Genomic DNA, 23,359 nt, shown 5'->3' with positions numbered 1-23,359 from the left:
GCCCCTTGTGCTACCAAAACCTGGACATGCAAACCTAAAAGATACTTCTTCTAAGGACCTCTAGCATAAGTCTTTATTCCACAGGTCCCCCATAGAGACTAAGCAGGTTGAAATGAAGGGATCAACATGTTTTCCCTGGAGCTTCCACTTCCTGTTTTTTTTGGACATACACCACTGATCAGTCTTATCTTCACAAACTGAATGAGCACCTTTAGCAATGAAAAGGATGCCATGAGTTTGGTTTGTCCTCCCAGGAAGTACTTTAAATTATTTTGCTTCTTTCAAGAAGAATGTCACTCACCCCATCCCATTGTGCATCTTCGTAATCTGTTCTTTCACTGTCTTTATCAGTCCTGTTTAAAATTATTTACCAGTTTAGGGAATACCTGATTTCAAACTATCACTTTCACTTTCATGTTTATTCAGTCTCTCGTCCCTCAAAAAACAACTGGAAGTAGTGCATTTTTACACAAGTTTAAAGATGAACTGCAGTCTGTAAAATATAAAAGACACATAATATAGTTTAAAAATGGTATGCATTATTTTCCAATACTTTCATTTTAACTGATGACTGATGACATTTAAACTGCCTGTTCTTCCCTGAAAAATTTTGAAAGACTTGTATTTCCTTTGGATGAACTGATTTCACCAGTAACATGTAGAGAAGCTCTGCTCCAATCAGCTTCTGAGCTCTAATTCTGTAGAGAAAAGTGATGCTGGCCCCCAGATCTCAGGACATTTTATTTTGATTTTTAAAATGCAATCACTGGAAATGCTGAAGCCATGAATTTTGTTACTGGGACTAAAACTGTTACTTTTTTTTTTTCTTCTTCTTCTTCTTAAAAAAAAATAATTTTTTTTGATCAGTTCCATGGTTCAATTTTGTGTTTTGTATTTTAAATTATATTACTTGGGTTAGGGTTTTGTTAATTTCTGTTTTAATTTTTACTTATTATGTTCTTTGTCTTTTGTATTGTCCTGTGCTTTGACAAAAAGCAAAATGAGAAGAAAATTTATGCTGGTCACTTGCAGGCCTAGGAGGAAAGAAGCTTGCTATTTATCCATGTCAGAAGAATATTAGGAAAAAAAAAAAAAAAGCAAAAAACAACAACAACAAAAAAAACAACCTAGGGGAGAAGACCCAGATTTTTGATGGATTTCTACCATCTAATTCTGACTATATCTCTTGAACACTACTAGAATAATATTTTGAATGTATTTATAAGGTGTTATGCTTAAACCAAGGATATTATAAAAATATTTATAACAGTAGTTCCATTAGAACTACCTAACTAAAACTAGAGTTTATCCACCATCTTAGTCTTATAACTTGTAGGCAGAAGGATTATTCACTTCTTCAGCACTGTCGCAGAGAAGTATGGAATTTTACAAGAGATGGAGGAGATGATCTGTACATTTTATAGAGTAAGGATCTGATTCAGCACATATTCACTGGGAATAATCCATCAAGAGTATCCATTCAGACAAGAATTTCACATTTTTCCATTGTCATTAGTAGGGCATGAGAGTTCAGTGATAAGAAGTGTGCTGCTAGCCCAAAGGCTAATTCAGACACCACTTGACCTGGAAACAAAGCTTTAAAAACTAAATAAGTATTGAAGCTAAAAGAGATGTTTACCAGTTGCCTCTGCTCTTTTTTTAGGAAAGACTGCAAAAGTGTAACCTCTCTGTGCTATGTAAATACAACCCAGTTAACTGTGTGTGGAGGAAAGAGCAGTTTCACAAAAGGAAGAAAAGAAATTTCATTCATGCCACTGCCATTTCTTCTGCTTTCAGGAATAAAGATGATTGAAGTTGTGTACTCTTGTATTTCTCCTTTTGCTTTGTTGGAAAGAAAGCATTCTTCCTGCTACAGAGCAGGGGCTAGGCAGAGAACTTTCCTCTCTCCTGCAACATCTGAGGTTCTAAGATAAAGCCTCTCACTATCGGCTCACTCTTGCCATCAGTTAAGTTAGTTTATCTAAGCAATATCATGCATCTCTGTTTTAAATTAGAATTAGCACCAGAAACAGTTGGTTTTTTAGAGTGCTTCCCTTAGGAAATAGGTGTGTATTAGCAACAGCCACCTTTTGAAATCACTGACCACTGCCAGCTAAATCTGATAGCAAGGCAGGGATTTATTAAATTTATTAAGTATAAACCATGCAAAAATGGAAAATTTGTAGAAGAGCCTATTAACACTGTCTTTAACAAACAAATAAACAAACAAACAAAACCCCACAACATAGAGTTTGAGCACATTTCTTTTTTAAACTTTGGCATTTATATTTTTTTGATATAGTGTGAGCTCATTCTCCACCATTGCATGTCAGGAAGTTCAGCAGTTAAGTCAACCACACAATAGACACGAAAGCTTAAGGAAAACAGACTTTATTTGCTTTGGTACTTACAGATAACTTTATTTTTATTTTATTCCACAGTGATATCTGAATATGTATTTGTAAATTTTCTGAAGGACACTCAAAACCAAACAGATAAATTACAATTCTTTCCCAGAAGAAACCCCTAATTTTCACATTTCAGCTTGATCTAAGCAAGTTCCAGTTGATAAAAAACATTTTGTTACAGAACAGATTTTCTAGGTTTTAGTGCTATTGACAAATCAGGCAAAAACCATAGTAATATGCTTAAAAGTGAAGCTGATGATTTCTAATGGACACTTTTTGACAAAAACTTGAGTTGTTCCTTCATTTTCTGATTATATGTCATAAGAAAGCAGGAAAACAAAACTGTTACTTGGTCTTTTTAATAGTGAAAATTTACACGTTTTCATTTAGTGATTTTTATTTCTCATTTTCATCATAATGTCCATAGTAATATATATTAAATAAGCTCTTCAGCAACATCCTGATGGGAACAGTATAATATCCTTTTATCCTTTCTAGAAGGGACAAGACAATTACAGAATTGCAAACATGACAGCATGGCCATTTGAGCCACCCACTTTTTTATAAAAATGGCTTTTATTTTTTTTCAATTGCTAATTTAATCACAGAATGGTTGAAGCTGAAATGGACTTCTCAGGCCACATAGTCCAATCTTACTGCTCAGGCAGTGCCAGCTAGAGCAGGTTGCCTAGATTTTGTCCTGATGGGTTTGGAAGATGTACAAGTAAGGAGACTCCACAGAGCAACCTGTGCCAGTGTTCAGTCACAGTAGTAGTTTTGCAATGTTTGGAGGGAACATCCTGTAGTTTAGTTTGTACCTGTTGCCTCTCATTTTGTTCCACTTTGAAAATCTTTCACTTCTCTCATTATGTTGAACCAACATCAGTACCCTTCTTGGAAAAATACTTGCATACAGCTACAGAGGAAAACTGATTTGAGGATTTATCCTCTTCATTAGAAGAAATTTTTTTTCTGTGATACAAAAAATAGAATCAGAAAGCAACTTGAGCAATGAATCCGTTATTGTACTCCTTGTCCACAAGAGAATAGAATTGACACAATTGTCCACAAGAGAATCTCTCACAGCTGGTGGGAGAAAAAGAGATTTAAGAAAATAAACAGACTTTTTCTCAAAATGAAGTTTTTTCATGAAAAGAAAGCTATAAAATTACATTCAAAGGACATTGTGCTATTTGAGCTACTTGAAAATCAAGAGCTTCCCTCTTTTTCTTCATTTTGGGCAAGGTTGATTTCTTGATGCAAAGGCTTACTTCTTTTCTCCAGTGAGTAAGTGACAGTGGTCCTTCTGGCAAATTCTTACAGGCAGTGGAGTAAAGAATGTGTTAGTACTTTGCAAATTGGTCAGAGGGGAAAGGAGCACTTGATAAGGATGAGTAGTAACAAAAGAACATTCATTTGGCCTTGCTGAATATTTCATTATAGCAAAGAGTGGATTTAAACACTCACGCTGCAAAATTTTGGTGTACTTTGTCATGGAGGCAGTAAATTTAAATATACTGTCTGTACTGAATGCATGTTTTCCTGCTTGGCTTCAATTGAACACTTTTTTGATATTCTGCTTTACTATGGCATCTCAAGACTGTTTATTTAGATGAATTTGCAAATACTTTATACAGAAATTATTCTAACTTTGGGGCAAATTATATCAGTATGAATAACTTTGTTCCAGACCTATTTTCCCAAGAAATATATAAAACAATTCCAGAAAAAAAAGCCAGCACAAGTTAGCAGTCCCACACAGAGAAACCAAACCCCATAGTGAGAGCCTAATGATACAGCTGTTTATTTAAAGGAATCAGAAGTGCCTTATTTACTCTAAACTAACCGTTATAGGCCTGTTCCAAGAGCCCAATGTCTTCTTCCTAGATATCTGTAGTGTTCCTGTTACCTGGCTTCAAAATGATATAAACACATACTTTTCATCCTTTTGCCCTTGACATAGAGTCTTAGTACACAGAGATATTGTAACATGAGATATTTTGTTAGTTCTAAGGCCATGAGAGAAATAAAAAACTGTTTCAGGAATAAAAATGATGGCATCCCATCCTTCAGGTGTGTCAACAGCACCCCTCGGCTTGGGGTCATCTGCAACTCCGCTGAGGGTGCACTTGATCCCTTTGTCTATGCCACTGATGAAGATATTTAATAATTCTGGTCCCACTACAGACCCCTGAGGGCATCACTTGTCACTGATGTCCATTGGCACTCTCAGTCTTAGACCATAACCCTCTGGATGTGACCATCCAACCAATTTCTTTTCCATCTTACAGTCCAGTTCTCAAATCCATCTCTCTCCAATTTAGAGAGTAGGATGTTGTGAGGGACCATGTCAAAGGCTTTACAGAAGTCCAGGAAATCCACACCCCTTCCCTTGTCCGCTGATACAGTCAGTCCACCACAGAAGGCCACTGGGTTGTTCAGGCAGGACTTGCCCTTGGTGAAACTGTGCTGGTGTCTCAAATCACCTCCCTCCCCTCCATGTGCCTTAGCACAGCTTCTGGGAGGACCTGTTCCATGATTTTCCAGGCACAGAAGTAACTCTGACAGGTCAGTAGTTCCCAGCATACTCCTTTCTACCCTTTTTAAAGATGGGCACAATGTTTACCCTTTTCCAGTCACTTCTCACCTGACTGCCATGACTTTTCAAATATCATGGAGAGTGGTTTGGTAACTACATAAGCCATTTATCCGAGGACTTTAGGATGTATCTAATTGTAACCCACAGACTTATGTTAATGTTCCTTAGATGGTCACAAACCTGATCTTCCCTTACAATGGACTTTGTTATCCCAGTCCCCATCCATCTGTCCATCCTCTTAAGAGGAGTGCAAAGACAGAGATGAAGATTGTGACAAAAATTCATTGAGTACGTCAGCTTTCTTTTGATCTGTTGTTGCCAGTTTGGTTTTACTATTGTTTTTCAGGGGGTGTACACCTTCTTTGCCCTTCCTTTTCTGGTAGATCTTCAGTTCATTTAGAATAGCCTGGAGGTTTTCAGAGCTTCTTCCAGCAACCTGCAGCTCCAAAAGACAGTAGACATGCCAAGACTATCTGGATCACATCACTGCTCAGCCGAGTTCTTGTCTTGCCTCCAAGACACTCCCATTTTAAGGCAAGTGGTCAAAGCCCTTTGTTGTGTACTTGCCATTTTAAGGCAAGTGGTCAAAGCCCTTTGTTGTGTACTTGCTGAGTCAACTCTTTTCCAGTCTCTTTGCATCACTTACATGATCTCAACTGATCAGACAATAATGAAGAATCTGTACTTTTTTTTTTTTTTTGACTTTGCTGTTCTGAAATTGATTAAAATACTGCAAAGATTAGTACAAATAGACTTGAGTGCTTTTCTACTTGAGTAGAAAAGTATAATATTGCTATTGTTCTTGAGGAGAACAGCAGAACAACATATATGAAAATCATGACAAACCATTACATAAAGTGGACACTCTACATAAGCATTACCATATAGTAATTTTATCCCTTCAAAATTTTTGAACAGAAATTGTTCCCAAATAGTGATCTGAATTAAAGTGCAGCCATCTATGGTAGTGTGTTAGGTACTGTGCTAAGAATCAAGTCTTTTATAAACACAGACAGAACTCTCTTTAAAAAATAGCTGTGCAGTGCCAAATGATTATGGTAGAGCTTTTTCTTTTTGCTAGCCTTTCATTTGTTGGTTTTATTTTTTCTTTTTCTATGTACCATACTGAAAGCTACACATATTGGAATTGCTTGTAATCTGTAAACTGAAAAGAGAACACTTGCTGTCACTTCCTTTTTTCTAAAAGCATATACAAAATAACTTGCAAATTCTTAAAGCAGCTGGTGTTAAAATGTTCTCTTCCTCATATTAAAGCCTAATGAGACATAAAAAGAACCTTTGACATTTCAAGATGCCTCTTATTTACAGAAGTTAATCTGTTTCAGGATTTCATCTGGGTGGGGAAGCTTGATCATGTGTCTAAAACAAAAAAACCCAAACGATTAGTACATCAGTCCTGGATCTAATTACAGGGTGCTATCTTAGAGGTAACAGAGAAGTCAGAAACAGTGTTGTGAGGCTCTCAAAGCTGCACAGCTGATAATTATTCTTTTATTCTTAGCTTAGTGGCACCGGAGTGTTATACTTGAAAAGCTGTTAACCTCAACATTTTCCACCACATTGTATAACAACAAAAGTGTGGGCCAAATTTAGAGCTTTGGTACTGTTCAGAAAAAAGCTTTCCTATGGTTGTTCTGCCCTTCAGAACTGCAGGTGTCCTTGTTTGATGGGTACTTTGCCATCATTTAGAAAACCTTTTATTTCCATTTAAGATTGGTCTGACAGCTCTAAGTTCTAAGAATTGTCAGGAGGTGCCAAGTCCAGCAAGTCTTAAGCCTAGCAATGGCCATCAGAATTTTACTTAGCCTGAGTGGTCAGTCGGGTCCCCACGGCAGTCACAGACTCTTGAAGTGTGGCAGTCTGAAGTAGGAGATCGTGAGAAGAATCCTGAGGGTGAGATACTTGTGAGTGATGGATTCTGCTTTCTAATGTGCTTTGAGGTGTACTGGGAAGGTGAAGAGTAGGTAAAGATTCCTCACTGTAAGATGCCATTGGTAATATATATTTTTTTGCTAAATAAATAGCAAGCTGAGCATTTTAATAGTTTTACCCAAATATTGCATTCTTTGAGTTTATTTTGTTGTTTTCATACTTCTTGGAAAAAAACCTTATCCACATACTCTCCTAAATATTAGAAGGAATGTTAAGAAGGAAGGTCTTGTTAAGAAAAACATGGTTCCCAGTATCTGGTTTTCAAGAATTGCTGTTGGGCAGGCTTCAGGCTAGCAGGCAAATAACATCATACAAATTTGTTTTACTGTGATCGGGAACTAGTGATCTGTTATATGTGTTGTATTATAGACCGTCATGAATTCTCTTTCAATAGATAAACAGTCTGGAAAACCTGACTTTATTGGCCAGGGAATTCCTTTGGATGAGACAGCATTTGTAGTAAGTATGCATCTGAGTGACAGGGTTTACAATTTAATGTGAATGGTGTTTGTTGAATGTTGGTTAATGTGTTTACTGAAGTGGCAAGCACTGCAAAATTTTCGTTAAATGGTTCTGCTAATTAATCTCAATTCAAACTTCTTCTTGTGTTACTTTTTTTCAGATGAAAGTGAACTTTTTATTCAAAATTGTGGGGTGTTTATGCAGCAGCCACAAGTATATGAAGTTTTAAAGTTGTGAGGGAACTTGAAGTTTCTGAGCATGTAATCAGAAACATAAAAAGATACAGGTCTAGTATCCAGGATGTTGTGCAGTAATGCACTGAGCTGTTTGGCAGTAGTCCATGCTGGGGTGTTTTATTTGAAAAGGACTTTTAGTTAACTTGTTTTCCTGATTTTTTTGCTTGTCTGATATTGTCTGAAAATAAGGTTGATTTGATGTGAAACAAGTAAAGGGAGACATTACAGACGTGAAACAAGTCAAGGGAGATATCATGGATGTCCATAACAAGCCCACCAAAGAAACATTTCTCTGCCTTGGAGAAATGTTTGTGTGTAGCTGATCTAGATGTGTCTATGCCAGCAGTTTCAAAACTTGGTGTTTTAGACACACAGCTTGCAAGACAGGATACCTGGGCTGAAACTCACTCTGCTCTGAGTTGAATGTGGAGAAGCATTCTTGCCTTCAGATCTACATTAGAATAAAAAAATAGCCAGGCTTGGTAGGTGAGGCTTGCACTCAGTATATAGGATTATTTTTCTTAAATAATTTGCATACTGACAGATTTCCTGTTGTTGGGGAGTTATTGAAGGAAGGTATGTCTTCCTGTCTGTAACTGAAACTTCTGCAAGACGGTTAGTCCCAAATGAATAATTAGCAATTCTGGTTAAACCATGGTTTTCCATACCATTACTGGGTTCATTTCCCATATTGTCTTCCTATGTCCAGCTCCAAAACTTTCTGATTAGTTCTTTCGTGCTTACAGCCAACATGCAATACTTTTTGCCTGCTCTAGCGCACACGCACACACACACACACACACACGCACACACACAGAGGCTTTGGGTTAGAACACATACGACTGCAGTTATTTGAGCGCTCCTCTGACAGCTGGCGCTTCGGCGGGCCAGCGCTGTCCGGAGCGCTTACATGTGCTCTTACACCTTTCCCCGTCTTCCATAGAGGTTAATTTCTGATGGTGCCGCGGTGGGTAGGTAAGAGAAGGACGGGGATGGCGGCTCAGCGGGTCTGCCGGGCGAGCGTGGGTGGCTGTGGGTGCCCGTGCCCCGGCGGTTCCTGCCCCGCTCGGTCTCTGCCCGGCCGCGGGCGCGGCGCGGAGCCGGACGCCTCCCCCGAGGGGGCGGCGCTGCGGGCGGCAGCGGCCCCGGGGCGGGCGGCGAGCCCGGGCGAGGGGCGAGCCCGGCAGGACCAAAGTTACTTGCCCTCGCCGCCCCGGTGTCTCTGCAGAGCGTGGCCCGGCGGAGGGGCAGAGCCGCTGCCGGCGCCGGCGGGATGAGGGAGCAGCGCCCGTGTCCGGGCTCCGGACAGCGGAGGATGGGCGCGCTGGCGCTGCCCGTGAGCCCCGTGAAACTCTTGCCAACTGAGCGCGCCTTTCCCTGTCTTTTCGCAGAGGAGGCCTACCAAAAACTGGCCAGCGAGACCATGGAGGAGCTGGACTGGTGCCTGGACCAGCTGGAGACGCTGCAGACCAGGCACTCCGTCAGCGAAATGGCCTCGAACAAGGTAGGAGCCCGCGGGCTCGGCCCCGCCACCCCCCTCCCCCCTGAGCGCCGGCCGGGGCTGTGAGGGGTCAGGGGCGGCCGGAGGGGCCCCGGGAGGAGAAGCTTGACGTGGGCAAGCAATGTCCAAACGTGGGTTTGGGAGCTGGAGCGGCTTCTCTTGTGGTTTTATACACCGTCCTTTTAAATTTCAGCGCAAGTCGTCAAAGTGATGCAGATCTTGTAAAGCTGTTTTCTCGTGCGTGTCAGTTTAGAAACAATAAGAGATTGTTCGGGGCTGCTCGCAATAATCTCTTCAGTTGCTCCTTCTTTTCACAGAACCCCATACAGAATTAGGGATCTTTCCTAGAAACCGTGTAGAAAGTAGCATGAGAGGTGATAAAGACAGTTCTTGAGCCCAGAGGAGCTGTATGGTGGATTCTATTTGTAAACAATGATGATGACAGCTCTCATAACGGCATTTGTTATGAAAGAACACGCTCTCAACCAAAGTGCCATCACAATACACACCTACATTCAGAGGTGTGCTTCTGCAACAGAGTGCACACTTCCTTCGCATCCTGGAAGCTGAGGATTTGCATTATCTGGGAACTCTGTGCCAGGATCTGCTACGGTCTGTATGTGTTTTGGTTTTGTGATTTGAAATTGAGTTTCCACATCCTTCATTCATGAGTAAACTTTCTTTCCTGATTTTGATTTACAAGTAATATGCAGGTACATTTCTGGAGTTACCCTTTTTAAGGTGAATTAATAAAAGTTCTGTGTTACTTCAAAATTTATTTTTATATTTTTCATCAACTGAGTACTTGAACAGCAACATGTACAATTAGAAATGAGAAGAAGGCTTTAAACAGGATAGATTTCCTACTCTTATACCTGCAAAAACAGCTGATGATATTTTAGCACCTTTTAACCATTTCAGTTGTAATTAGTATTTTAGCTTGGAAAATAGTTGTTTTGACTCAGCTTATGCCTTCTTAATACTCTATTGTCTTGCTTTGACTGCTTTTACCAAGTATCTGCTTTTTTTATTGACTGTTTTTAAGTTCTTATTGAAGTGTGCCTGCATGTCAGATATTAAGTATTATTGCACTTGTGCGGTTTAATCCCACAATGTAATATTCCCTGTTCTTTTCTTGGCTGTTGAGACTCTTAGCACCAATTTGATCTCTGTTTTAAGAGTAACCTCCCTGGTATTACACTATTCTCAGTACTGCGTTTTCAGTTTTTATTGCAGCTGAAAGCTCTTGTTACTTAGTACCTATTGTGTATGCATCGGTAAGTTACAAAGTCAAGAGTTTCCAAGGCTGATTCAGCACTATATGAATCTGAGACTTTGTTTCCAGAGTGAGATCAAACCGACCTTTGCAACCTGGTCTTTTCTTGCTAACAAGTTTGAACATCCGTCGATTTCCTGATTTGTGATGTCTGTATAACCATTCTTTCACAAAATGCTGCATTTTCTTCAAGTATTTATTTCTTAACGCCCTATAATAGATAAGATATGCAGTGTATTTAGTGAACAGTGAGGATAAGCTGTTTGTAGAATGAGGTAAAATTAATTGCAAATCATTGTTAAATTTTACCAAATATTTTCAGATTTTTACAGAAAGAACATTATAAAAAATAAAATTTGACAACTTACTTGTACCTATAAGTAGACTCAGAGGGGCTGCTGACTTTGATACTATGTTTTGTTTGTATTTGCTTGAATAAGTAAGCATTTTCACTCTCATTTTGGAAATCAACTCCTTGTATACAAATTTGTGTCATCTTTCAGGGCTCATTTGAGAGGTTTTTGTTTTGGTTAGTAAGATATTTTAAAAAGCCCAAACAAACAAAAACAACAAGGCTTAATCTGTGCCACTAACCAGCATGTGAACAATCTTGAATATAAACCAGCAAGCCCATACAATAGTGTGAGAAAAAATTAGTTCTGGGGGGGTTTCATTTCAGGGGTGCAGCAGGTTGTTCTAAAGCATGATTTCAATTCTGATTACTAAAACATACCCAGCATTTATACATTACCTCCTGTTTTAATACAACTGCAAACTTTGACCTCTCAGTGAGGTATATAGGTAAATTAAACTATTTTAGCTTATTGAGAAACTGAAGCAGAAAAGCTTTGCTCAAGTCTGAGAGCACAGATTTCAGTACAGAAGTGAACATGCAAGAGTATTCTGTTCTCTATCTGAAGAATATGTCCTATAAAATCTGATGAGAAAGTCAGGAAAAGGAATGTTGATGGTATGGAAGAACAAAGTTTGTTACTGTGTTTATCTCTTTCCTTTTGTCTGGGTTTCTTAAAGAACCAGCCCACAAGACTGATTGTTGTTGGTGCAGGGATTTTTTTTCCCTTGGACTTTAAGCTAATTCCCTTACTTTTATTTCTCTCCTCTGTATTTTGTATGCAATAGCATTTTAAGTATTAGTTTTCCTTGTTTATGTGAACATATGCAAGACAGAAGGGATGGCATAAGAACTGAACTCTGCACTAGGCATAAACTTTTGCCCATTGTGGAAAGACTGCCATAGCAGTGGAAAAAAAAACAAAAACAGGGTGGGAGTAGTATTTCATGTCCTGAATGCTTGGACTAATCCAGTAAGTGAATTTTATCTCTGGTCCTTCTCTGTGCATGAGTTGACAGTCTGAACTGTTGGCTTCATCTCTTTGGAGTCCCTTTACTGTTTTAGTGCTTGTGTAGGACTAACATTAGCATATCCCAACCCAGGGATATTTATTTTGTTTAGATGCCCCTCATGATCAGTTGGCAGTAGTCCATGACATGCCAGTTCATGACTTTGGATGACAGAAAGTGGAATGATGCAGATATATAAGAAGATCTCTCTTCTCCCTGCTTAAAATTGATTAAAGCAGGAGTGACAGGGTGCTATCCACAACCGCTGGATGAGCCCCAGTATCTTGTAGGACGGTTACCCAAAAACTTTGAAGACAGGCTGCAGGTCTGTTCTGTAGGAAGCCTGCTTTGATGCTTGGCTGCCTATGTTACTTCAGTATGGGTGTAATATCCAGGTGATTTCCCATTTCCCAGCCATCCCTGTGATACAAAGATTTCCAAATGCCTGCTGCTGTTGCATGTGGACTAACTGGTGGATAGATCTCTGATGCACCCGTAGGCATAGTTTGTAAATAAATGTGATTTTGCAAGGACATAGTATGCATTTGTATTGTCACTTGTCTTTGTGTTGTTATGAATCTTACAGTACTTGGTCTTTACTTGAATTGCTAGCTTCTGAAATCAGGTACTAGCAAGAGAAACCCAGGTTTTTAAAAGCAGAGGATTTTTGTCATCTTTGTTCTCCTTTAGAAACCCTTGAAAGTTTTGAAAGGCTTCAAAGCAAACATATAAGAAGCACCTTAAATTTGGAAAATTATCTCAAATGTCTATCATTTTGGGAAATTGTATGTCATTGTCTATACCATGTACTCTTAATATTGCCTAATGACAGTGGACCGTAGTACTGTTGTGTTTTTCTGAGTAATGCTTTCTTGAACAGATAAGAAATACGTCTAGGGAATAGTTTACAAATCTGGGCCATTAAAGATAGGATCCCAAGGCATAATTAGATATCATTTTTTAACAGTTCAGATTTCCACAGATACTAACCCATATCACTTTTTGCTAAATTGCCTTGTGAGCAATATCTCCTGAAAAATATGGGGTTTAAGAGGCTACTAGCTTTTTGATTGTGATTTCTAACTTTAGATACAGCTGCATTTTGTTACACATATAGAAGCAAATGATACATATACAAATTGTATTTTAAAATTTCCAAGTTGCAGAGTGATGCTTTTTTGATTTTTTTCTCATTTTAATATTTTTTTAAATGAGTAGCAACCTGTCCTTTTTTTTTTTTTTCTTTTTTTTTTTTCTTTTTTTTTTTTTTTCCCCCTGCTATATAAGGTTAAAGCAAAATTTAAAAGATTTTGAATTCTCTGGGAAAAGAACTGTCTTCTTCCAGTATGTGGTTTAGCACTACCTTGTTTGTGGATCTCAGAGTTATTCTGTGATAGACAATACACAAATTATAAATTCCAGTAATAAAGATTTAGCAACTGTTCTCTGTTAGATAGCATTATTTGTAGATTAGTCAAACATGGAGGAGTATGTATAATGAAACTTGTTTTGCGAAAGTGTATTTTCACTTCTGTAATCATGATTTTGCAAGCATCTCTTGTTTGGTACTCTTATGTGTCTAAGTGTCTGAACTTAGGGATGGGAAAAGTTTCAAACTGAGTCATTTTTGTTTCAGCTTTAGTGGTCCTGCAGATGATGTTTTTTGCAGGATTTGCTAATAATTGGTAAAGAGCAAGAGTTTAGAAGATGTCATTTATAGGGTAGTTCTTTCCCACTACAAATGCAAGTGAATACCCTTCACCAGGGATCTCTTTTAGGTATCAGAGCTGAGGAAATTTTGATTACATTTAGCTGGACCATGTTAACTACAAATCTACATTATAATAATAGACTTTCTTATAATTGTCCAGCTTGTATACCAGTGTGTGCAAATGCTTAGAGATTAGAGTAGAAGTCTATTTACAGACAGTTACTATTCCTAGTTATTTCTTAAATTTTTTTTTGAGATTTTTTTCTCTGATTTGAAAATACCCATCACCTTTATCAATGAGCTAAGGTCCAATGACTAGCCTAATGTAACATAGGGCTTATATTTATGGTCCTGTACTTGTCATCCACCTTGTACATTCAAACAATAATCTTATTTTTTAAATAAAGTAATTTTAAAATACTTTATTTAAAAAAAGGTGTGAAAATATTCTTTGTAGACAAAAAATGAAGGCAACTTGAAATCTGTTCAGTTACTTTTTTTTTTTTTTTTTTAACATTTCCTTCTCTGCTAATTTGAGCTGGTTTGTAATCACATTCTCTTCATGCTAAAAAGTATTTTTCCTTTCAGCTTTTCATCACTAAAAAGCTCACACAGGTAATGGGAGCTGACTAACATAAAATCTGGGGGAAGAATGAGGTTAAATGTATTACGTAGGTCAAATAATGGACCATGTGTAAACCCTAAAATGCTTCAAACAGAGTTGCTGTGTTACCTTCACTGTGTTTTCCCAGGAAAACTCTGCTCCCAACATTCCAATGTGACCCTTGCTGGGGTGAAAAAAGCAGGGCCAGAACCCCTTGGCAGCTCTTCACAAAAGCCCCCACTGAATGGAGAAGCATTATTGTGTTACCCCAGGCTGACAGCAGCTCTCTGAGTTTACCCAGACCCAAAATAAATGCAGCTGATGACAGACTGACTTCTGATTTAGTCAATCCATCTGTTTTATCTTTGTCTTGTTCTGTGAAAAAGCTTAAGTGCTGTGGTGGCCAGTACTTTTGTATTGTCCTAGATAGGCTGTTTCTAGAACTAATCAACATGACTCAGTCTTTTGTTAACAGGCTAGATTTTTGCGTTGTCTTTTTTTGTGTTCTTGCTTCCAGCTTTTGGGTCAGATTCATGGCACAGTAAGGAGCTTGTCTTCAGAAATTACCTTTTGTATGTAAAAGTATAATTTTTTTGCAATGATTTTTTCCAAACGTGGAAGCTCAGCCAGAGTAAAATTGTCTGCTCTGTCTCAGGCACTGGTTATACCGACCTGTTTCCAGTTTAGGGACAAGATAATATGTCATATCCACTTAGGACTTAAACATCAGTCATTCACTTGGGATAGCTACTGCACATAAAAAATAGGTACTGGAAACATAATAGAAAAGAAATTTGTTGTCTTCATGAGCAAATATAGGGTTTGTTGTGTAACAGTGCTCTTATATAATGTCTGACAATGTCATTGCATTTCACTAGGTGACATGATAATTTAATTGGATCTTAAATTCTCAAATCTCTCTAAGAAAATCTGAGGATTTGGTTAGCTCTTTAGAGTGCTGCTTGTGATAAAGATTATGATTAAGGGGCAGCTATTAGCAAGAAACTGCTTGTTCAGTGCAATGTCAGAAAACTTTTATTCGTTAAAGATTTCAGTTTGTACAAAGTAAAGGTATAGATGATAAGTGGCAAGCCTGAATTTTAATTTAAGCATACTTCTGTGGCTTCCCCAATTTTGTTGTACTTTATAGCAAAAGAAAAGAGCAAGAGTATTGTGGAGGTAAGGAAGGACTAGTTTTCTAGGAAGACTGCTCACTTTCCATTCACTGAAGGCAGCCTGAAAGGATTTTAAGACCTCTGGGCTTGAGTGCAGTTCCCTGTACACAACTTTACTCACTCTCATGTAAGACTACTCATGCTTCTGGAGAGCAGCCGACTTGCCCTCAGGTAACTGCAGTGATGAGTGAGGTGTACATATTTGTCTATATAAAAATATAGAAGGAGATAGCACTTTCCATGCTGTACTGTAAAAAAATGTGCTGCAGCAAGACAAAAGGCAGAGTCTGTGTTCCTGCAGATGGTTTGCACCAGCTCCATCCTATCATTTATCTTCTCAGAAATGAGAGGATGGAGTAGTGGTGCCACTTCATCTGTGGCTGAATCTCTTCTGTACAAATCCTGCTGCTTCCAAAGGGGTTATGGGGTTGCTACCAAATGAGAAAAATCATGAAACATAGTTTTTTTGCTAGGACAGTGAATTAAATGTGGTGAGTGAGGCTCAAGGCAGCTGAGCTGTGAGCAGCCCTTACTCTTTGTGTGCATACATGATGTCAATCACTGGCCTCCTTGGGCCATGAGAAGCAGGCAATTGTGATTTCAAAACATCTTAAATCTGTGGTAGGGTCAGCCCCTTCCACTGTTTTTGGGACTCTTCTCCAACAGAATTATCCAGCACAGGCTATCTACTTCTGCACCAGTGGAAAGGATTCTAGAGTTCATAGACATAACAGCTGATAGAAAGAACACTGGTATTTCAAGGTTCAAAAACAAGGTAGGAACTCTTAATTTCACAGATTCAGTTTGCATGTTAAACTTCAGAAGAAAAATAGGTTTTTGCATCTCTCATTCACTCGTTTTTTAAAGGTCATGGATGAAAGAGGTGTGTAAAAGAGGCATTATGCCTCTCTGAAGGTTGCTATTATTGAACACTTTTCAGCCTTTTAGCTGATTCCAAGATTGCAAGCTTCCCAGTCCCTAGTAACTTGATAATTTTTTCCATAAATATAAACAAATGGTCCATGCCAATATACAAGAAGACCTTTTTTGTAGTGTCTTTAATTATAGGAAATATTGCAGTATGAAAGATTTGTTCCTTTAGCATAAAGGGACAGAAAAATAGACAAAATGTTACAGAGTAAGTAATTAGGGTTTAATGTTTATTTTCAACCACCATAATAACAGATTTTAAAATTATGAAATTTTTCCGGGAGTTGAATTATTTAGTTAAAGTGCAGACATCATTGTGCCTTTTTTTTGGCATTTACAATTTTTTTTTCTGAAACTCTTACTTGGAAAGGTTCTTCATGGGTATGAGTATCTAATAATTAGTAGTAAGGTGGTATTTGTGACAACTGAAAGGTATGAGAAGTATCTAAATACCTGTGGCTCCTTGAGACAGTATTTAGAGCCAAGAATGCTGTCATTGTACTCCTGATAGGGTGTTGTTTTAGTCAGTGTTTGACTGTAGCATATGAAGACTTTAGGACAAAAGAGGCCATTTCTTTTTTTAAATCAGTTTTGTACTTTCAATAAGAGGCAGCTTCAACTAATATATGAAGTTTTGTTACAACAAAAGTGGTATTTGCTGAAATGTCACTTCAGACTTTGTCTTATAAAGACACTGTACTAAGAAACTGTTTCCTGTTTCAGTTATATTAGTGAGGGTTTTGGTATCACCTGCTAAAACTTAGCATATTTGGGAGACTCACCACAGGATTAAGTATATTGTTGATGGATATTCCCCAGTCTGTGAATTTTTTGTTTGTTTGTTTGTTTTTGGCTTTTTTAATAAAGCTTATCTCAGTAAAAATTGATTCCAGTTCTGGTTAACTCACAGCCAGTCCCCGTGTGAGCTGCAAAACTGAATCTAGGCAAGCTAAAGCATGATGGAAAGTGATGCTGCTCACACTGCCTTGAAACCATGTGAGCAGGGCAGTGACCAGCTCCTGCCTCTTGATCTTGTTCAGCTCTGAGTAGGTCAGAAGTGAACCTGCCCTGTGTCTGCCCTGTTGTGTGCTTGGTGGGCACGATATGCTGCTATGAGGGACTGCTGGATCCACAGCCAAGGGAGGCACTGCTGTGCCAGGGCAAGTTCTGCCTCTTCTTCTCCCTGTTTGCCTTCTCCAGGTGTTGAAAAGGAGCTGCACACACAGTACACCACAGACAGTCACTAGCAGTGGAGCAACACTGAATCAAGCTAATGTGTTGGGCTTGATTCCAAGATTGTCTAGAAAACAAAATTTAAACAGCTTGCTGCTTTTATTAACTTGTAGTCCACTAGCATATGGCCAGCTGATGAAAATGAGCTGGTTGAATACTTGTATAAGATCCCACAGAAAGCCAATACCATCAACTAAACCTTCCACTCAGAATTGCAATAATAAAGGCTGCTGGTTTATGCAAAATGAAGTCAATGTTAATTTTATTCTGGAATAAACAGCCAGGTCTTGCAGGAAATACAGATGGTTAACTGCAACCTCCCAACCATTCCACTACATCAGTCATATTCCCCAGATATGTAAGCCCAGGAGTATTTTTTGATGCATGTGAAGATGTGTGGTTTTTAATTGAATTTGTTTACATGATTTAGAGGACCTGTAAAAGCAGGCATTAATGTATTTAAACCAAGCTATCTGATTTGTGTTCAAGGTTGACTGTACAGCCTTAATGCAGTTTTATGCAGGGTTACAGACAACCTCACACTGCCAGCTGAGATACTAATATTTTCATAAATGTGATTTTTGTGATCCAGAATTAGCAGTTATAACAGAGATGTCTTTTTCTAATGACCAAGAGTAAAATGAATAGCAATAATGATACCTTAGTTACCATAAATCAAAGCCTAAGAGGACTCCAATCTGGGTTGGTAGAATTTATAATAAAATATGGTTCCCTTGTTCTATACCGATGCCCATCAATAGATTCAGAACCCCTGCACTAGCTGGTACACTTACAGGGACTAGATATGAAGGTGTCAGATATTTTTTCCTACTCTTTCCTAATGTAGTGGTTTACACTGAGCATTGTAAAATATAAACAAAGAATAATTTTATGTAAAAAAAATTCATTATATATTGCCCTCCCCTTCCATGCCTCAAAGGGTCATCGAAATGAAGAGCAAGTTTTAATAAGTGAGGGTGTGATTCATGTGTACTTGCTGACACAGGGAAGCAGCTGATTATTTTCAGAGCTCATTACAGCAAAGGAAGGACAAACATCCTAGGTTTCATTTAGTTTATGCTCTTTAGCAGTGTTTCTACAAACTTCTTCCCTGGGACATGGAAAAAGTAGTGCAATTTCAATGAGTAGAAGGTACAGTAGAGCTTAGTGTAAGAAAAAAAGAAATATCAGGATAGTGCTCTTTCACTAATAGAGTAAAAAAAGAGTCTATGGAACAGAAACAAATAAAAAGCGGGGTACTGCATAGATGCTGTGGACCTGAGCATCTTAGAGTATGTTTTAATGAAAAATTGCCAAGACAGACTAGAAAACAGACTTTTTTTTACACATATAAGAATACTTTGAGTAGTTGATGTATTTGCCAAACTTTATTAGCACTGTGACAAGTAACAACAAATAAAAGAGACATTAGAATCTGTATTTTTAAAGATTTGATAACTTAAAATAATAAAGTAAAATTGCTCTGTGCTTCTTCAAATGATTATGCAGGTGTACTACTGCTGGCTTTACAGTTTTAAATACAAGGTGGTTGGTGTTGTTGAGTATGTCAGCAGTGGTGTGATTCTCGGTTATTGCTGGTAGTAAGCTTTGTGGCCACAATAGTGGCATTGGTGAGTTTGTTATTTCCTATACAGTAGGGACACCCTGATAGGTTAAAAATGATGCATGGGTCGCATGAGAGTCTCCAACACTTTGGTTTTGGCCGTGTTTCCCCTTTCACAAAGGGACCTCCTCTACAAGTACACATGAAACAATGTTTTCAGTTTGGTAGCTGAAATGAATGAAAAACCCTATAAAATAATTATATATGAAGGTTAATTATGAGCATGTTTGTAAAGATATTTACTGAGCTCTTGTTCTTGGAATTGAACTGCTCTGTTTTTTGAGGTTCAATAGCAGCATCTCAGAACCAGGGGGACAGACAGGTACTTGAGATCTTGCAAAATGCAGTGTTTATATGTAGTTATCTGGGATTCTTCCTTCCTAGCCTTAGCTTACCCCTGTTCAGCTTCTGCTGCCACAGAGAGCTGGAGCTTGAAAATGCTTCTGCAGCTGAATCCGGATGCGTTTTTTGCACGAGCTGTAACGTGTGTCGAAGCAGACCTTGTGTTTGGTGTTGCAGGGAGAGTGCTCGGATTCCTCTGCATTTCTGCCCTCTGCTGCTTGCTGATCTCCTCGGCAGAGGGTGCCGGCTCCTGCTGCTGCTGCTGCTGCTGTGAATGCTCGCCCTGCTGACCCAGGCACCATGACAGGAACCGCCTGGGCCTGTCCTAAACAAACAGGTCCGGGGGGGGGAAAGTGCAAGCCCGACCTATGCCATGGCCAAAGCAACAAGCAGAGATGATGAGGGTGGCTTTTTGTAGTAAATGTAGGCTATTGTGTCTCAGCAAGAAGCCAGAAAGTATCCTCACTGCTTTTACAAAGCTGTTTTGTGTGTACGTGTCAGAGTTTTTATACACTGCTTGCAAGAAGACGGCTTTAAAAAACCAAAAGATGAAATTAAATCTGTAAGAGTGCCTCTAAATTAAATATTTTTTGCTTGCAATGGAAGTTTTAGCAGGAAAAATTATAAGCATGTTTAGTCCTAGAAGTGTTAATGTGATGAATTTTTTGACAAATCATTGAATATCTGTTAGGCTACACAAGCTTGAAAGCCCAACACCCAGATTTCTCAGTAAAATGATTGTATTTTTCCTGTACTCTGAAGCATGGTCTAAGTTTTTCGTTCCTGACTATGGAACCAGGTAAGATTGCATTTCCAAATTTGGTAGATTCCCCCTTCCCCCATTTCTTATCATCTGTAAAAACTGACATGCATTTTCTAGCTGGGATGGATTTTCTGCAGCTGTTTCTGGTTTTTGCTGAGAAGGTTTCAGGATGAAGAAGTTTTCAATATGTAGTCAGAGCTTGGCATTTCTAGCACAACTAAATTTTAAATACAAGATGATAAAGTGCTCGAAAAAAATGTGCAAAAGCAAATCTTGGCATTTGGAGACTAAAACAATTTTTTTTTTTTTTTTTTTGTGGTTAGGAATATACATCTGTAATTTGATCTTTTTCTTCCCAGGCCTGCGAAAGATATATAGGTAATAGGAATGGTAATACAGAATAAATCTGTGTTGTTGGGATAAAATAAATCTGCAGGAAGAAAAACAGTTTGATAACTATGTTGTGGTGTTTTGTCTTTTCAGCTAGATACTATTCCAATGCTCTTGTGTCTTTTAGATTGTATAGATGTGGAATAAATAAAAGCACGCTGATGTACCTAGGTAGTTTTGGTTTGTTTTTGAAATTTTTATCAGAGCTTGAAAAATGTCTCAGTTGTAGAAAACTAAAGCTGCCTTACTGATCAGAGGCAGAATGAGAGGACAGATACTGAATTTTAAATCTTATTTCAACCTGTCATTTCAATAGTGTGGCTAAGTATGAAACCGTACCTTAATTACTCTTGAGGGAAGACTTTAATGAAGTTTGGTTTTGTTTTCTTTCTTTGTTTCCTTCTACAGAATCTTGACTGTTGTGAAATAGCATGCTGTATACTAATCTGTCTGTTCTCCCCACACTCTGCCCAGCAGTGATGTCTTACCATTGATGTTGCACGTAATTTTGTTGAATGGTGAGAGTCACACTGACCTGTTGTACTGTGTCTCCTGATTGTTGCTGATGGACTCATAGATAGCAGCACTGAAAGGGATAAGATCCACTTTGATTTGTACTTCTTTCCTACCAGGGGTCTCTGAGAAGTCTGTTTTCAGACATAAACAAACACCACTGCTTTGCTTCATAGTCCTTTTTCTTCAGAAACTTTTCTAATCAGGAGCTGGGACTTTAATTGGTATTAGTAATCCATTTAATCGGTATTAGTAATCCATTGTCTTAGTGGTGCACTTGACAATAGCCAAGGCTAATCCTCATTGTAGTCATAAATGTATTGTGCTTACACTGGACTGGGTAATACTGGGAATTCTCACCACCTAATCACAAAGAAAACAGTTTAAATATAAGAAATGTTTTGTTTTTTAAAGATAGGATTATGATTCTTACATGTCTAAAAGTAAATTAAGCAGTAACTAACAATATAGGTTAATCAATCTGGTGAAAGTGAGTATGAAAATTAAATTTTCACTGAAGTTATCAAATATTGCATCTCATTTTGAATGGAATTTGCCTTAGATGAGACATAAACTCCTGGTTAACTTTATATCCTACACAGATGAACTGCACTTATTACACCCTTTCAATTTTTTTTCTCTGGTTTGGAGATTGAACAAAAGATGACATTGGACAGGGATGGGCAGGATTTATGTACCAGGGCATCCCTCTTGTTGCCTGGGACATTGGAACACTTGGTGTGAATTCAACTAGCTGGAGCTAGTGAGAGTCTTAACATTTATTTCATCAGGCTGGGAATGGAGCCCAAAGCTGGTTTTATTTGTCTGTTGTCACTTTGATAAAAACCTGATAGAATCAGCTGTTACACTGAACTTCTTTGGAAGAGAGGAGAAAGCTTATTTACAGGCAGACTGTGAGCATTTTTAAGGTTTCTATCCTTGTCAGGGCAAAAGTGGGCTTCTAAATATGTGCCCATGTAACTGGGTAGGCTGATGTCTTTCTGCATCTGCTGAGGTCTTTCTGGTGTTTTGTGTGCTACTCAGAGATTTTTGAGGTGTTCCAAATACTGTAAATAGGCAAAAAGCAGACAGAGTTTCCCAGGTTGTTTTTTTACTCAGACAAAAATGTGAGCCAAAGATGTTGATGCCATACCTATTTATCCCTTATTGCTTTTGCTTGATTTTAAGATGTTTTTCGAGTTGGAGATGATTTTTATAGAGATCTAAGAGGACTGAAATATGAAAACTGCATTGTTTCTTGTTAAAATACCTAATAATAATCAAAGATTAATAAGCAATCTTTTACTTGAATAATGTCTCTGTATTTTCTATCGATGTTGCAAGTCAATCAGAGAATACACCTCAATCTATTGTTGTATTTCAGTTAGTGGTGCCTAATCAGTGTTCAGTATGCTATGTTACTTTCATGTCTTTTAATCTACTTTTCGCTTCAAACTTTGTATGAACGGCCAGATTCATTAGTTTAGTGTTCAGAAAAGAAGTTACCATTTATGGGTTATCATTGAATAAACAGAGGTTTTTCATTTTAAATGAAATTTTCTTTAAGGCTCTTCTGTGCTGTGCAAGTTCATAAATTAACTAAATTATCAAAGCTAAAGTATACTAATTAAATTGTTATGGATGTGCTTTTAATGGTTGTTAAGTACAAAACATTAACTGATTATAAACAATGCATAAAAGCAGTGTTTGCAAAAGGGGATTACTGTATGGTGTTACAGTACATAGTGGGAACTCCTAATACAAGCCTCATTTGAGTATTTTAAAATAAAATATTGATTTAACTATCAAACTGTTTACTTGTAAATATGGATTTATTATCAAACTGAGGTTTCTCAGGAACAGCACATTCTTGTAGAAAAAATAGCAAAAAAGTGATTTTTACCTTTGAACAGTGAGTTGTGAATAATATAAAAATATTGATAAAAGACTCCTGGAGGATGACTAGACAGATGCCTCCCCCCTGAAATCCATTTCTACAATGTTAATGAGAAATGGGAAAGTTTATACTTGCAAATACGTTTATACACTTATTGTAAGTACGTGTAACTTGAGATAGTCATGGTGCTTGCTTTGGTGTTAATTCTACAAAAAGAAGGGAAATTCATGCAAGTGAGAGGGCTCCTGCAAAGCAATTTCTACTGTTATAATGACCATGTTGGAGACTAATACATGCAGGGTTGTGTGAGTTGTAGCTCTCTTCGCTAAAACCTGGTGCAAAACTTGCTGTGTTTATTGGGGCTTCTGGATGTAGCCTGT

General features: G+C 38.1%; 1 protein-coding gene across 3 annotated transcripts in view; it reads left to right on the top strand.

The window, feature by feature from the left end:
- PDE4D (phosphodiesterase 4D) overlaps window positions 1-23,359 on the top strand; it is a 352,649-nt gene that overhangs the window by 300,109 nt on the left and 29,181 nt on the right. For all 3 annotated transcript variants that reach the window (XM_066181178.1, XM_066181179.1, XM_066181180.1), the window contains exon 6: window positions 9,050-9,162. In XM_066181178.1, coding sequence (XP_066037275.1) covers window positions 9,050-9,162 — 113 coding nt within the window. The remainder of the gene's footprint in view (window positions 1-9,049; window positions 9,163-23,359) is intronic.

The sequence above is a fragment of the Chamaea fasciata genome, unplaced genomic scaffold (genome assembly GCF_029207755.1).
Source record: "Chamaea fasciata isolate MVZ Bird 193981 ecotype frontalis unplaced genomic scaffold, bChaFas1.0.hap1 SCAF_4, whole genome shotgun sequence".
Classification (NCBI taxonomy): domain Eukaryota; kingdom Metazoa; phylum Chordata; class Aves; order Passeriformes; family Sylviidae; genus Chamaea; species Chamaea fasciata.
Note: the sequence above shows the minus strand (reverse complement) of the source record. Positions and strands in the feature narration are given on the sequence as shown.